General features: G+C 44.7%; 1 protein-coding gene across 2 annotated transcripts in view; it reads right to left on the bottom strand.

The window, feature by feature from the left end:
• RIT2 (Ras like without CAAX 2) overlaps window positions 1-15,305 on the bottom strand; it is a 272,498-nt gene that overhangs the window by 62,754 nt on the left and 194,439 nt on the right. The window contains exon 5 of one of the 2 annotated variants that reach the window (XM_083466309.1): window positions 9,789-14,223. The exons of the other annotated variant lie outside the window; for it this stretch is intronic. Coding sequence (XP_083322435.1) covers window positions 13,996-14,223 — 228 coding nt within the window. The 3' untranslated portion in view covers window positions 9,789-13,995. Of the gene's footprint in view, window positions 1-9,788; window positions 14,224-15,305 lie in introns of those variants that run through there. 2 annotated transcript variants of the gene reach the window in all.

Below are 15,305 nucleotides of genomic sequence, written 5' to 3'. Positions count from 1 at the left end.
GAGACAAGAAGCAACAGTTAGAACTGGGTATGGAACAACTGATTGGTTCAAAATTGGGAAAGGAGTATGACAAGGCTGTATATTATCTCCCTGCTTATTCAACTTACACGCAGAATACATCATGCGAAAGCTGGACTGGATGAATCCCTAGCGGGAATTAAGATTGCCAGAAGAAATATAAACAACCTCAGATATGCAGATGACACAACCTTGATGGCAGAAAGTGAGGAGGAATTAAAGAACCTCTTAATGAGGGTGAAAGAGGGGAGCGCAAAATATGGTCAGAAGCTCAACATCAAAAAAACTAAGATCATGGCCACTGGTCCCATCACCTCCTGTCAAACAGAAGGGGAAGAAATGGAAGCAGTGACAGATTTTACCTTCTTGGGCACCATGATCACTGCAGGATTCCCCCCCCCCATTCAACCAGGATTTAAATGATACGAACCTCTTACACTGCACAGGAAGCTCAGAGGGCTGCTTTGCAAGGTTCCCTGCAGATGTGTGACCCATGATGTACGTTCTATCCCTAAATAGGTCTATTTAGAAGCTAGTCATTTTCAGTTCAATGCAGCTTACTCCCTGGGAATAGGTGTTAGGTTTGCTGTCTTAGTCATGTGTAGGAATGGACACCTCTCTCTTTACTAATTTCCCATGCATTCCCTCGTAAGTCCATGTTGCTGGCAGCTGCTCATTTAGTAATATCTAAACATTGGCGCTCAATACATTCATGGTATGCTCAGGTGCTGCAGAGTCCTCCCCTCCCTTTGGTCACTTCACAGATAATAATTAACGAGCAGTTTTATAGTCCTTTTATTACAGCTTCATGTTGCGAGCAAAATACACAGCTCTCCGCAAGGAGGGCAGTTGCCTACTCTAAACCCTCCTTTCGACTTCCGCAGCAAGAAAGGTGCCAGCGGGAAGTTCCTCCCTCCCTCTGCCTCCCTTGTTCTCTGATTTGTTCAGATCTCTGAGACCGTGGGGAGGGGGTCCCCCACACTCTCGACTGATGTCTCTTCTAGCTGCTCCCTCCCTTCTGGTTCCCCTGTCCTTATCTCATAGCTAGGTAACTCCTCCCTAAGCTATTCAGCTTCTGTGTCGGTATCTGGCTCTCTCTCTGCTTCTGAAAACGCTGGAGGCAGGGTGTGTGTGAATATTCCCCCTCCTCTTCTGAGAGAAGCTGATCTACCTGTGACTGCATTCCCCAATCTTCAGGTCCAGACCAGTCCCAGACAAGTGTGGTCCATTACTCTCCTTAAGAAATTGACTTGCCAGGTTCAGGATGGCCAGAGGCAAGATGGGTCCTTTATCCTTTTGCAACACCTGGCATCCATTCATCTCCCACATGCATACCCTTCAACTGACTTGGGAAAACTGGGGCATCCCAATTTGTAAAGCAATAGCACAGTGAGCATTTTAGGCACCACAATCTTGCACGATCTCACACTGCTATAAAACCCTAAAAAACGTGCTTGGAGGTGGGGGAGAGATTGCAATCTCCTGCAGGTCACATGACTCGCACGGGACCATGGCCCCAGAAGATATGCATTCCAGTTTTTGGCTTGGACATGTTGGAGGGTATGCATATGAGACGGAACGATCCATCAATTCAACGTCCCCAGACCCAAGGAAGCAAACATCGGGAAAGACCTACTGGATTATATGTGTTATAATGTGGTTCTGAGGAGTGGTTTCAACTTTAAGCTGCTGCTCCACCTTTCTCCAAACAATGACAGACTAGCTGCTATTGTTGTTGTTTATTGTATTCTGAATTACGTTTATTATATGTGAAAAGGCCACTAAATGCGTTTTTTAAAATTAAATAAATCAGTTGATTGTGTTCTATTCTGCATTCATCTTTGTGTGCAGCCCAGTGAGGTACTAAAACTGTTTGTTTGTTTTTTAAAGGAGATACTGAACCAGAAATATATTGTGTTTGTCTGGGTGTGGGTGTATCACTTATTTTCTCTTATTAAGGAAAGCTAGTTTCTTGTAAGGTTTCTGAAACCAATGGACTGTTATAGGCTTTTGCAATTGCCTCCTTCCTTCTGAAACAGATCTGAAACTAATTAGAACACACAAAGGGAGAGAGAGAGAGAGAGAGAGAGAGAGAGAGAGAGAGAGAGAGAGAGACCACCACCAAACACCAAAAAAGGGAAAAAACTGGCATTTTCCCAGACAATCCAATCATTTTTCGTATGGGCCAAAGAGCTCTTCAAGCATCTTCACCACACATCTGCCTCCTTCAAGAAATCCCCCTGCTGTATTTTCCTCATACAGTTGGGTCTCTTCCAAATGCACCTGCACGGAAAGCACCTTATTAGCAAAAACACCGAAGGAGCCAGCCAGCTTTTTTGCATTTTGCATTAGCATCCGGCCCGTGAATGCTGTGTGGCGGAGCCGCCAGCAGCGAGATGTTCCGAATATGGCATTTGCAGGCCTAGTCGGAGTCCTCCTGTGTGTGAGACGTATGCGTGAAATGCCATTACCAGTCCTCAGCAGGCCATATCCGTGCCATCGCCTAGATTTGGAGGGCAAGCAAATGAGGGTTTAGTGCCGTGCTGTGCAAGATTAAGAGCTGTGCCAGCTTCCCATGCAAACCTCTCCCTCAAACTTCAGAAACGACAAGATGCTTGATGTTCGCAAAGCATCTCCCAGTGGTTTGCTTTCCATTTCAGAATACAGTGGTGCCTCGCAAGACGAAAAGAATCCGTTCTGTGATTCTCTTCATCTAGCGGTTTTTTCGTCTTGCGAAGCAAGCCCATTGACGGATTAGCGGATTAGCGCTATTAGCGGCTTTTAGCAGCTTATCGGCTTATCGGATCAGCTGATAAGCGGCTTAGCGGCTTAGAAATAGGGGGGGGGGAACCTGCAGGAACTCGCAAGATATTTTCGTCTTGCGAAGCAAGCCCATAGGAGATTCGTTTTGCGAAGCACTTCCAAAACGGAAAACTCTTTCGTCTAGCGAGTTTTCCGTCTTGCGAGGCATTCGTCTTGCGGGGCACCACTGTAGTCCTGAAGGGGTGGCACTCTGAAAATATGAAACTGCCTTCTCTGCTGGGTCAGATCTGCCTAGCTTACTATTGTCTACCCTGACTGGTGGTGGTTCTCCAGGGTATCTGTGTGTGAAGGGCTGGGAGGGTCAGGGTCAAGGTGATATCAAGCCTTCAGGGAATTACGATCCCTCCCCCAGTGGCAGTCAAAAGGCAGATGACCAAAAAGAGTTATTACCACATAATTTATTCAGCTGATCAGAAGGTTGGCGGTTCAAATCCCCATGACAGGGTGAGCTCCCATTGTTCCGTCCCAGCTCCTGCCAACCTAGCAGTTCAAAAGCACGTCAAAGTGCAAGTAGATAAATAGGTACTGCTCCAGCGGGAAGATAAACGGCATTTCCGTGTGCTGCTCTGGTTCACCAGAAGTGGCTTAGTCATGCTGGCCACATGACCTGGAAGCTGTACACCGGCTCCCTCAGCCAATAAAGCGAGATGAGCGTCGCAACCCCAGAGTCGGCCACGACTGGACCTAATGGTCAGGGGTCCCTTTACCTTTACCTTTAATTTATTCAGACAAAGGAACACTGTCTCCATTAATGATGGCGTTGCTGCAAGTAAAGTCCCCCCCCCTCACTTCAGTCCCTCTTAATCTACGTCACTCCTAGTCAGTGCTTTCTATCTCTGAGATTTCTGTTCTATCATCCTGAGTGCTCACCTAGTTCTGGGAGAGGGGGGCTTAGGCACGCTTTCCAAAGACACTGAGTCTTCCAGCTTACTCTCCCCCAGTGCTTCTCCTTCCTATTGCTCCTCCACGATATCCCAGCTCTTACCCTCATCAGCCTCTGAACTATGCCCTTCTTCAAACCACTGTTTGTTTGTTCAAACCATCTATACTGTCCTCCTCTTCCTGGGAAGGTGGGTGGGGGGCCCTCTCACCATTCCTCCTCAGTCCAGCTCCTGACAGTCAGGCCATTAGGAATGTGATGGAGTGGAGAAGGTCACAAGCCCACTCTCATGCTCCTCATGTTCTGGAGAATGTGCAGGGAGAAGATGCCCAAACAGTGTTAATAGGTGCATAGGAAGCTCCCTTATGCTGAGATAGACCACTGAACTATCTAACTTAGTATCGTTAAGAGTGAAGGACAGTGGCTCTCCACGGTTTCAAAGGGGGTCGCTTCCCCGATCCTACCTGTCCTACCCGGAAATGCTGGAGACTAAACCTGGGACCTTCTGAATGCAAAGCTTGAGCTCTCCTTTTGAGCTATGCTATGACCCTTCCTCAGTAGGAATTGAATAGGATTCATTGGTAGAGGGGATGTTTAATTCTTTCCCCACAATCACTTGTCTGCTAATATATATCCTCACGATGTCCTCATGGTGGGGACCCACAATCCCACTTTTGATAGTGTTCACACCTGCAAAACCTTTGGAGCATGTCCCTTAACTTCCCACTGAAACCTTGTGATTTTTGTACTGCAAATGTTCCAGCTGTGTGTGTCCTCGTTTTGTTGCACTATAATGCAAGGTGGCCAAAATGTCAAAACATTTGTGAAGCATCACAGAACAGCTAATAAAGTTGAACCATGTATGGACATTGCAGTATACAGCCACCACAAATAAACCATCATAGTGTCAATGTTATGTTCCAGAATCCACCAGCAAAAAACTCAACAACGCCGTTATTGAGTTGCCACGGACTCTTATAACCACCCAGCCACTGACCAATGTCCTTTATGGAGTGGCGTTCCCTGCAAGGAGTCAGTGGATTTTGCTTTCCACAGCTCCTTATTCCCTGCCTTCTCTTCCTCCAGAAGTGGTGATCAATAACACTCTTTTCACATTGGTTCTTGTAAGCTGTTGAAACCGTTGTGAGTCTCCAAGCCCTACCGTGGGGCAAGAGAAATATTGATGCATGACAAAGTGCTGGGCTGGGAAATTTTCATTGTCACATTAATTGTCTAATGACAGAAGACATACAGTTGGCAAGACAGCTGCGTCAGAGGCTCTGATCTTTATTACCTCTTGAGGGAGAGATTCAGGTCGCCACAGGAGCTGGGGGCTCTCTAGTGGACATTCGTTCCGATCATGAAAGCAACCTCATAATTCAGAGCAGTTGTAGCAAAATTGGAACATTTGGTTAAAGGAGGGTGGCGGAATCCAACAGCGCCGGGGAAACGATAAATCAGGATGGAAGGCCAGAGAAGGGCCTCTGGGGTGGCTTTCGCAGCAGTTACAAGACTATCCCCATCTTCGATGCAAATCACTGTGCCATGCAGATATCCCACAGGGCTCCAGGGAGATTTTTCAGCCAAAAAAAGAACCCCAAAGAAGGAGCAAAGTGCAGGCAGAATAAACTGCACACAGTGAAAGAAATAAGCCAACTGCAAGACAAGAGTATAATTCAAATACCGTGCATATAATAAACTGCATTATCTGTGTTACAGCATAAAAAGAGAATCAGGCTTCCATACCAAGGTTACTCAAATTCTGTACATAGTAAGAGTGATTTCTGTAGCCTGTGCAAATTTCTGCAAAATTTTTGCATTACGTCACTTTGTATACATCCCCCCCACCCCCAATTAGTCGTTTGCTTTTTCTAACCACAGGGCCTGATTAATTTTGTTGCAGTTGTTTATATAAGAAGAGTTTGGATTTGATATCCTGCTTTATCACTACCCAAAGGAGTCTCAAAGCGGCTAACATTCTTCTTTCCCTTCCTCCCCCACAACAAACACTCTGTGAGGCGAGTGGGGCTGAGAGACTTCAGAGAAGTGTAACTGGCCCAAGGTCACCCAGCAGCTGCATGTGGAGGAGCAGATATGCGATCCCGATTCACCAGATTACGAGTCTACCACTCTTAACCACTACACCACACTGGCTCCTTTTAAGCCACTTTTTAGGATATAACCAAATGACACATTTAAAAACATAACATTTTTTTTAACGTATTAAAAACTCATCCGTATCCTTCACACAGGGCAGCTGATGGCAGATTGCCAGGGGTGGTTGTGTCACAGTATAGGAGAAAAGTTCCATTACGACCCTGATGTCGTTTTCACCTGCCTGTCTGTCTTCTCCTGAAATCCATCCCACAATAAGGACAATGGTAGATTGCCTGGGGTGTAGGGAGACCTGTTGCAGCTGCTGAGATGGTTTTTGCTTGCTATTCCTCTCCTGGAATCCATCAGTCAGGGCAATCGATCTTAGATTGTCCTCTAGATGGGGGAGGACAGCAGGGCTTGAGGTAGCTCTGAAATGCCTTCACCTAAAGGAAGGATATGGGCTACCAGGCTACGGGTAAATAATGGTATGGGGAGCTTTCTGTTGTGCCCAAAATTAATTGTACTCAGAGTAGTTCCATTAAAATTACTGGAGTTGACTGTCTTAGATTCGTTCATTTAAGTAGGTATACCCTGAGTAGCACTTAGTTGGATACAGTCCCATCAGTGTTAAAGGTTTCCAAAGAAAACTGGATTATGTTATCATAAAACTAGTAGAAGAGGCTACAGAAGTATCATGCATACAGATACCTGAGGAATTTGATCTTTGTGAATTCCCCTGTGAACTGATGTGATCTGCACATCCTGGACTCATGTGTGAATTGAAACTGAGTTAACCACAAGCTTTCACATCCCCTGAACATTCAGATGAAGTTCTTCGGGCAAAAAAAGAGGTCTCAATATGGATTTAAAAATGTGTCCTTTTTTGTGTGTGAACCAGATGTCTCACATCTGCCTGCCCTCTCCATGCAGAAACCAGGACGATGCTTGTACACATGCCTCACAAATGAAAATATTGAGGGTCCCTTCTTCATCTTTGACAAAAGTAAGATTTTCTGTGGAAGAAGAAAGGGTAGTTTTTCCAAAGACTTTATAGTGTGGGATAAATTTCTCTTGGGGGTTCAAGTATGGCGATTCAAACCAAAGTCCCAACCGGTCAGACTTTATTCAGGAATTCATTACAGGACAGAGCCCTAGGAGTTAGCATACAATCTATATAGGAAATATATTATTTATTTTATTGCTTGCTTGTAAAAACCTCAGGGTGGTTTTCTACATCATCTTTGCTTTTCACCCTCTAACCCAATTACTTTCTGCCCCCTCAGCATCTCAGTATCTCTTCATCCAACCACAGTCCCTGAAATGCAACTTTACTCAATCCATCTTTTTCACTGTACCAATCAGAATCCTTCTTGTACCTTATATGGAGCAGTTTTTCAGCCAATAGGTTCTCTCTTCATTGGTTCTTGCCAGTTTTGTGGTCAGGATTCACATTTGCATATGTGACTCTGGCTTCACTGTTTATGAGTTTACAGAAATGCCACATCAATAGCTAGCTGAATAAGGTTGATGACATGTGGCAACATGCAATAAAACAAAACAAAATAAAATAAAACAATGACAACCTGGCAACTATACAATTGAAAGTGTTAAGCACAGAAACATCTTTGCTCTCTCTAATCCGGCATCCAAATTTCCTGATCTTTTCCTCCAGAGTGGCACCATTGCATTACCCATCCATCACTCTTTTAGTTTGGATTTTGTTCGGAAAACACGGTGTGAACACAGTCTGCTACAGGGCTTTTTGATAGTTTGCATGTGTTTTTCTTACAGGTTGTGATCCGGTTCATATGCAAAGTAATGAAATCAGAGAACAAAGGGGATTTCTGATGTGATTTCACAATCACATCCTGCTTCCTTTTTGGCTCCATGATTTATTCATTCTGCATATGTGCTGGAACACAACAATTTCCCATTTTTTTTTAAAAAAAAGCACAACTATTTAAAATACCACCGAGGAGGCAGATCAGAGCCAACCCACAGAACAATAGCAGGGCAGTATATGAAATAAGTCTGATTGTCTGTAGTACTAGGGTTCAGATTATAAAATCTGTGTATGTGTTTTTGTGGGGGCAGGAGCAGTGGTTGACAGCACTCAGTTTATGAATTCCTTTCTTGGGGAGACCTAACTTGTAGCACAATCAATATTTTCAAAACAAGCAACCTTCCGAGAGAACAATTGCCAGTGGTGGGCGATGCCATAAGGCAAAAGTGGGTGTAGGTCACAAATGTAACCCTCAATTTTTTAATTTGGGTTTTGCTAGCATTGCCCAGTCTCCCAAACCTTGAAGGCACAAATGCTATGAGCTAAGCAAATTTTTATTTCGGAGCAGGTTAAAGTTTGGGCAACTTCACGATGCGCTGCAGTTTGAAGAAGAATGTAGACAAATAGCAATGGACAGCCAAGGCCATCAGGAGCATGTAAAACAAGTCTGTTGAGGAATGGTTGGAAGAACTGGAAGTGTTAAACCAGGAGGAGAAACGTTTGATGGTGCGCAAGGCCACATAATACCCAAAGGACTGTCACATAGAGTGGGGGGAATCAAAGACTTTTTCTCTGATACTTCAGAGGGCAGAACGTGATGAGCTAGGATATGGGTGCTGGAGGAGACTCTAGAGAGTCCCATGGACTGCAAGAAGATCAAACGTATCCATTCTTAAGGAAATCAGCCCTGAGTGCTCACTGGAAGGTCAGATCCTGAAGCTGAGGCTCCAATATTTTGGCCACCTCATGAGAAGAGAAGACTCCCTGGAAAAGACCCTGATGTTGGGAAAGATGGAGGGCACAAGGAGAAGGGGACGACACAGGACAAGATGGTTGGACAGTGTTCTTGAAGCTACTAAAATGAGTTTGACCAAACTGCGGGAGGCAGTGGAAGACAGGAGTGCCTGGTGTGCTCTGGTCCATGGGGTCACGAAGAGTTGGACATGACTAAACAACTAAACAACAAAGGACATGGGTGAGCAGATTTTAGTAGATTATTAGGAGAAGCTTCATGGTGGGAAGATCAACTTGACAACTGGAATCAGCTACTGGGGGGAGGGACTCCCCTTTGCTTTATAGCAAGCCAGTCATAGAATCATATGTAGAACTGGGAGTGACCCCGAGGGTCATCTAGTCCAACCCCTTTCAATCCAGAAATCTCAGCTCAAGCATCCATGACAAGTGGTCATCCAACCTCTGCTTACAAACCTCCAAGGAAGGAGACTCCACGACCTCCTGAGGAAGCCCACTCCGCCGTCACAGCAGCTCTCACTGTCAGAAAGTTATTCCTGATGTTTCGTCAAAATCCCTTTGTTTGAATCATTTGAATCCATTAGTTTGAGTTCCTACATTCCAGTGCAGCCATAGGGGCTGCTGTAGTTTTCCTGCATCACATTAGAGAGGGTAGGCCTATAACAGGGATGGGAAACTGTTGGACTATAGCTCCCATCATCCTAATAATAATAATAATAATAATAATAATAATAACAACAACAATTTATTTATACTCCACCCATTTGGCTGGGCTCCCCCCGCCACTCTGGGCGGCTTCCAACCGAATATTAAAAAAAATACAGCATCAAACATTAAAAACTTCCCTAAACAGAGCCACCTTCAGTTGTCTCTTAAAAGTAAAATAGTTGCTTATTGACTTGACATCTGCTTGGAGGGTGTTCCACAGGGCGGGTGTCAATACTGAGAAAACCCTCTGCCTGATTCCCTGTAACCTCACTTCTCACAGCGAGGGAACCACCAGAAGGCCCTCGACGCTGGACCTCAGTGTCCGCGCTGGATGTCCCTGGCCATTGGCCATGCTGGATGGGGCTCATGGGAGCTGAAGTCCAACTGCAGCTGGAGGGCCACAGGTTTCCCATCTGCGGCATATAAATTTATCTTTGTAAATTACCAACCACACATGCATGAGAAATAAATGGCTGTTATATGAGGAGAGACGGTGTCTGTTAGGTTTGCATGAAACTGGGAAAGAAAGATGGCAAAAAACTACGAGTGGAATCCAAGCCCTGACATTTTATGAAAGACATCTGGGGGAGATCAGCCAACAATGCTTCAGTAAAAGGACTCTCTTACATCAACTTCACCCACACGGAGAGTTTCACCTCTGAAATGAAAGAGTTTAATTTGATAATCGTTTAATTTGCTCTAATTGGATTTTCATTAATGCAATCTGAAATTCATGACATTCACCTCAATTTGTTTAATTTGTTTCAGGCATTTAACTTTGCCTTTGCCAAAACGAAAGGGAAATTGACATCCCACACCAACACAGCGGCACTCCCTTGTTATTTTAAAAAGAAAGGCAATTATTCATCCAGTCAAACAGTAACCAAGTAACATGTCGACCTGATAATCCAGAGTTTGTTTTTCGTTCTGTTTGTTTTGGTGGTGTTTTTCCCCCCTTTTTGGCGCTTTTAGTCCACTCCATTGCCAAGGACGAACAAGATGCAATACACAATACACAAAATAAGAATGTCAAGTAATTATGAGGGAAAATAAAGGGAGGGAATCACAATTAATAAGAATAATGGCAGCTGTTGTTGAGCAAGGCCACTGAGTTGTGCTCCAAAGCACAAGCAAATTAGCTCACAAAGAGAAAGGGTTGAATTCCCCGCCCCCCTCTCCCCAATCTCAGTTTGGAACGAGCTTTCCTTCCAGATATTTCTCACAGAACAGTGGTGTCCAAACTTGGCCTTCCAGCTGTTTTTGGACTACAACTCCCATCATCCCTAGCTAACAGGACTGGTGGTCAGGGATGATGGGAACTGTAGTCCCAAAACAGCTGGAGGGCCGAGTTTGGCCATGCCTGTCATAGAATATCCTAACCTTATTTACATAAGTTAACCATGCTGCCACCCCTCTCCTTCCCCTATGAAGCTGATTCAACCCACCTGGGATCCAGAGGCAGGAGTTCCCAAGTTCAAACCCCATCAGCATCTGTTGCTATTAGACATTCCTAAGCTCCAGCCTTTGGGGCATCATCTATGCCACCCTTTCCTATGCTGGTGCATATTAGGAGACCCTGTTCCTCTCATAGAGCTACAATTCCCAGAGTTCCTATGAAGAGGAAAAGATTGTTAAGTCACTCTGGGAATGATGGGAGTTGTAGACCATTTGGAGGGTCGCAGATGTTGGCTGCCACTGCCTAAGCGCAGGTCATTTTGAAGGCCATGTGACGCAATGGATAGTCTCTTCCATGCCCACAGAAGTAAAGAAAGAGACACCACACCAGTGAATTTGATTTCCAAGTCACATGATTCATTAAAAAATAATAATAATCCTAAAACATGGAGAATGGCTATATTCATCTCTTTACCCTGGCAAACCAGGGGCTGCAAGCAAGCCTGTATAAGCACTGACAACATGTCACCATCTTCTTTTCCCACATTTATTATGGCATGCACACTGAACGCTGCATTCATCCTGGTTTCTTTTAGATAAAATATTAAACATAGCAAGTGACAAAACCATCTATGACGATGCGAAAACGAAAACCAGGGGTGGGGAGCAGCAGCAAGTCTCAATTTCAAGAATGTAAACTTGTCCCTTCCCCAATTTATATCTCTTTTGTTCCTATATTTAGTTTTCAAATATCTGATGATTTGGTATGTTCTTGCGCATGCTTCCATGATTTTATTTCACAAAGCACAACAAACAAAATTCTACCTACCTACCTACCTATTGATTGGAGTCATGCAGTGGCTCCAGCCCTATCTCAGATCCTGAACCAAACTGGGCTGTTTTGGGTTCACCCAGGATTTAGGTGGAGCGGGTTCAGTCTGCCCTAGGTTAGATCAGGTCCACGCAGAGTGATCTGGGACTGTGAAAAGGGGAGAGGAGTTGGGTAGCACATGCCCTCTGGGTGCGTCTCATTCTCCCTGCTCCTGAACACGTGTTTAATTAGGCCTCTGAACCCTAATTAAGCAAAGTCATTGATTTGGTTTGGGGCCTGGATTCAGTAATTATCATTATCATCATCCAATTATTTCTATACTGCTTTTTGGCCCAGATCCCCAAAATGGGTTTCGCAGCACTGGATAGATCCCAGGCACATGGCCATTCCTGGCTTTAAAAAAAGGGTTGACACTCATCCTGGATTGGGGAAACTCTGAAGCATTGGGTAGGAGCCCAAATTGAATGGGGGAGCCATGCACAGCTCTACTTTCTATATTATGTTCATACTGTGTAGGAAAGAAAGAGCAAGAATCACCATCATAACATCTCTCTAAAAGCACAAAGAAATCCTTACATACAGCAAGTTTTTTTTTTTTTTTTAAAAAACCCATGTTCCTAACATTGTGCTGCTCTAGTACATCCTTTGTCAAACTGGTGTCCTCAATATGTTTCTGGACTACAAATCCCATCAATCTAGACCAGCTCGGCTGTGCTAGTAGGGGCTGATGGGTGTTTAGTCCAAAACCTATGTGAGATGCCATGTTGGCAAAGGATGCTCTGGTGATATATGCCTCATCATTTCTTGGGTTGGCTTCTGAGAATGAGATTAACAAGCCTTCCAAGTGCCCTGGCACAATGATAATGGGGGCAATATAAAGATCCTGGCTAGATTTAAAGGCATGCCTTAATTGGGCATATATCCCATCTTGTTTTATGACCACCCACTGAGATAATGATTTCATAGTGAGATAAGAATCAAATCTGCCAGGGTTAGGGAAGAGAGTGAACTGGCTCATATATTAAATGTTTGTACAGGACACCACTGGAAAAAATATACGGCTGATTGTATATATGCATGTTGTGGCCAAATATCCAGATCCCAGGGTGATTGACCACAAAGTGAGTCATCTCTTTGGAGCTGTAGCAGAACTATCCATGTCTGTCTGAGATCGGATGCTGGTGAGGAAAAGACTGCTAATTTTTGCCATCTTTGCCTCGGCAGGTCTATAAAGGCCTCCCTGCTTTCATCCCTTGGTGGAGGCATCCTGGCTAATTAGGATCAGCAGTCTGAAGTGTTCCCCAGTTGGGTTATGACTTATGGCAGAAGCTCCAACCAAGACCTTTGTGTGCTTTGGCCAATTAGGTAAGGTTAAGTGTTATGGATTATTTGGAAGCTGGGTGGCTATAAATCAAGAACCACAGTACCTAGAGAAGCAGGCGAGTATGAAGGAATGGAATAAGAACTGGCTGATCTATGGTAGAAGCCAAGGCTGGGGCCCTCAAGTGGCATGCAATCAAAAATAAATATAGGACCCTAAAGTAAGCATAACTGCTGGTGACATAAGGTTATGCTGACTGGGTTCCTGATGACAGACACTGCCTTTCCATTCAGTCAACACTTCATAACAGCCCTTGTAAGTACTTATAATATGCCATCAGCACAGTTTTTTGAGTTCTGCCAGGAGACCTTGTTGGTTATGCCACCAACAAGCTAATCCTGGGCTGCTGGAATTTATGAGAGGACCAGCTTGATGGCAACACCTTGGCTTGGATTAGTCTTTCGCCATTGTTCAGCTGGTGCTAAGGTTAGTTGGTTTCTAGTGCCAGGCAAATGCATTTCATTTCTGCCAGGTCTTCTGAGTTAACAGCATTGGCCATTGCAGTGAAGACAAACGATAGATGGAGTGGCTCCATACACTGGATTTTATAGTAAAAGTAGTTGTCTTGTGAATGTATCATTGGTTTGCTTTTATGTAGGTGTATGTTGTGACCAACAGGAGGTCGATTGATGATGAGGAGTGGGATATGAACTGTGGCTGACGTCCAACCTTAGTCATGCTCAGAGTAGACCTCCTTTAATAATAATAATAATAATAATAATAATAATAATAATAATAATAATAATAAATGGACTGAAGGAATTACATTCTATTGATTTCAGTGGGTCTAACTTTGTGTATGACTTAGTTGACCATTAATCTTTGGAAATAAATAAATAAAATACCTGAACATGACTGTCCATGAAATAAGAGACATTCACAGTGCATTTTTCTTTCCACTAAACATATTAAATGCAAAACAACCTTCTCTTTACTAACACACTAGGAGGGGTTGTATCCCACTTTGCACAGAATCTTATCCAAAGTTAGAAGGCTTGTGCTGCATAAAAGGGACCCTGAAAATATAAGACTGCATAAGATGATGCCTTCTGGAATTGTTCTGTGCAGTTCCCAAAAAACAGCAGCTAACTGCATGGGGATCACCATCAAGAAGGGATTTCCTTCTTCTTCTTCAAAGATCCTTTCAGTTTCTGCCACAGACTGTCCTTGTTCTTCAGCTTCCCATCTGCTGGAGGCAGAGACTTCTCCCTCTTTCGGATTTCTCTCACCAGCTTGTGAAAAACATCGTCGATGTAGAAATGCAAGGCAGCAGAGGTCTCAAAGAAAGGGCAGGCATACTGTCTGGCCAAGTTGACACCTTCCTCTCGGGAGACCTACAACAAAAATTAAGATGGTCTTTGTCACAGAAATAAGCCCCAGGCAGAGATTGACTGTAGGTCTAGCCAGGTCAGATTCAAACAAATTATATCAAAGTATTCCTGCTATGGTTGGGGACCATCTATAATTTTTGTAGACTATTTTTGGATTCAGTATTCAGATAATCATCTGGAGATCAACCTGGAAACAGAATAGAATAGAATAGAATTTATTATTTATACCCCACCCATCTGGTTGGGTTTCCCCAGCCACTCTGGGCGGCTTCCAACAAAGTATTAAAATACATTATCTTTTGAAGCTCTGATATTGAACACAACATCTCCCCTGATCTTTTGGGATCAGTTTCAGTCAAAGAGGCCTGAAGACATGGACCAGGTACTTACAGAGGTACAGTCAACAACATATTCCCTTGGCCATTACCCATCATGGTGTGTTTGAGCTAGTTGGAGTGAAAGTTCAAGGAGTGGTAAACACTACCTTAACAGAGGCAGTAGCATGACCACTCAACACAAAAAGTGCCCCCTAGACTCTGGGGTACTTGACATGTCAAATCCTGCCTTCTAAGCTTAAGTCCTCCCCCTCCCCCTGTTTCCAATTCTAGCACCCCAAGGTGGATATCTGTGATGGCCTGGGATTCCGATTCAGAGGATGAACCGGAGGAATCCCAGCCTGCACAGGAGTCCCTGCCTCCAGGGCTGGCTGAACTGGGGCAGGGCCTTGATTCTGAGGCACCTACACCTGTGCCGGATCCTCAGCAGCAGGCACCAGGTGAATCCATTCTGGCTCCAGAGGTGGTTGAGGACTCAGTGCCTACAGGTGAGTCTCCCCCTGGGCCCAGTAACCCTTCAGCCTCTCCTGAACTGCAGAGGCTCAGGGCAGAGAGGCGAAGGGAACTGGTTTCTCCCAGGAGGAGTGCTCACCTTAAGGCCAGGAGAGGCAGGTCTCCTGGGGGCCAGGACCGCCCCTGGCCTCAGAGAAGATAAAGGCCAGTCAGCCCGGTCCCAGGTTGCGGAAGCAACGTTGTTGTTGAGTACCTGCTCCTACCCGGACCCAGACCTGACCTTCCAGTGTTCCTGTT

This window comes from Podarcis liolepis (assembly GCF_965112155.1).
Source record: "Podarcis liolepis genome assembly, chromosome: 11".
NCBI classification, from domain to species: domain Eukaryota; kingdom Metazoa; phylum Chordata; class Lepidosauria; order Squamata; family Lacertidae; genus Podarcis; species Podarcis liolepis.
Note: the sequence above shows the minus strand (reverse complement) of the source record. Positions and strands in the feature narration are given on the sequence as shown.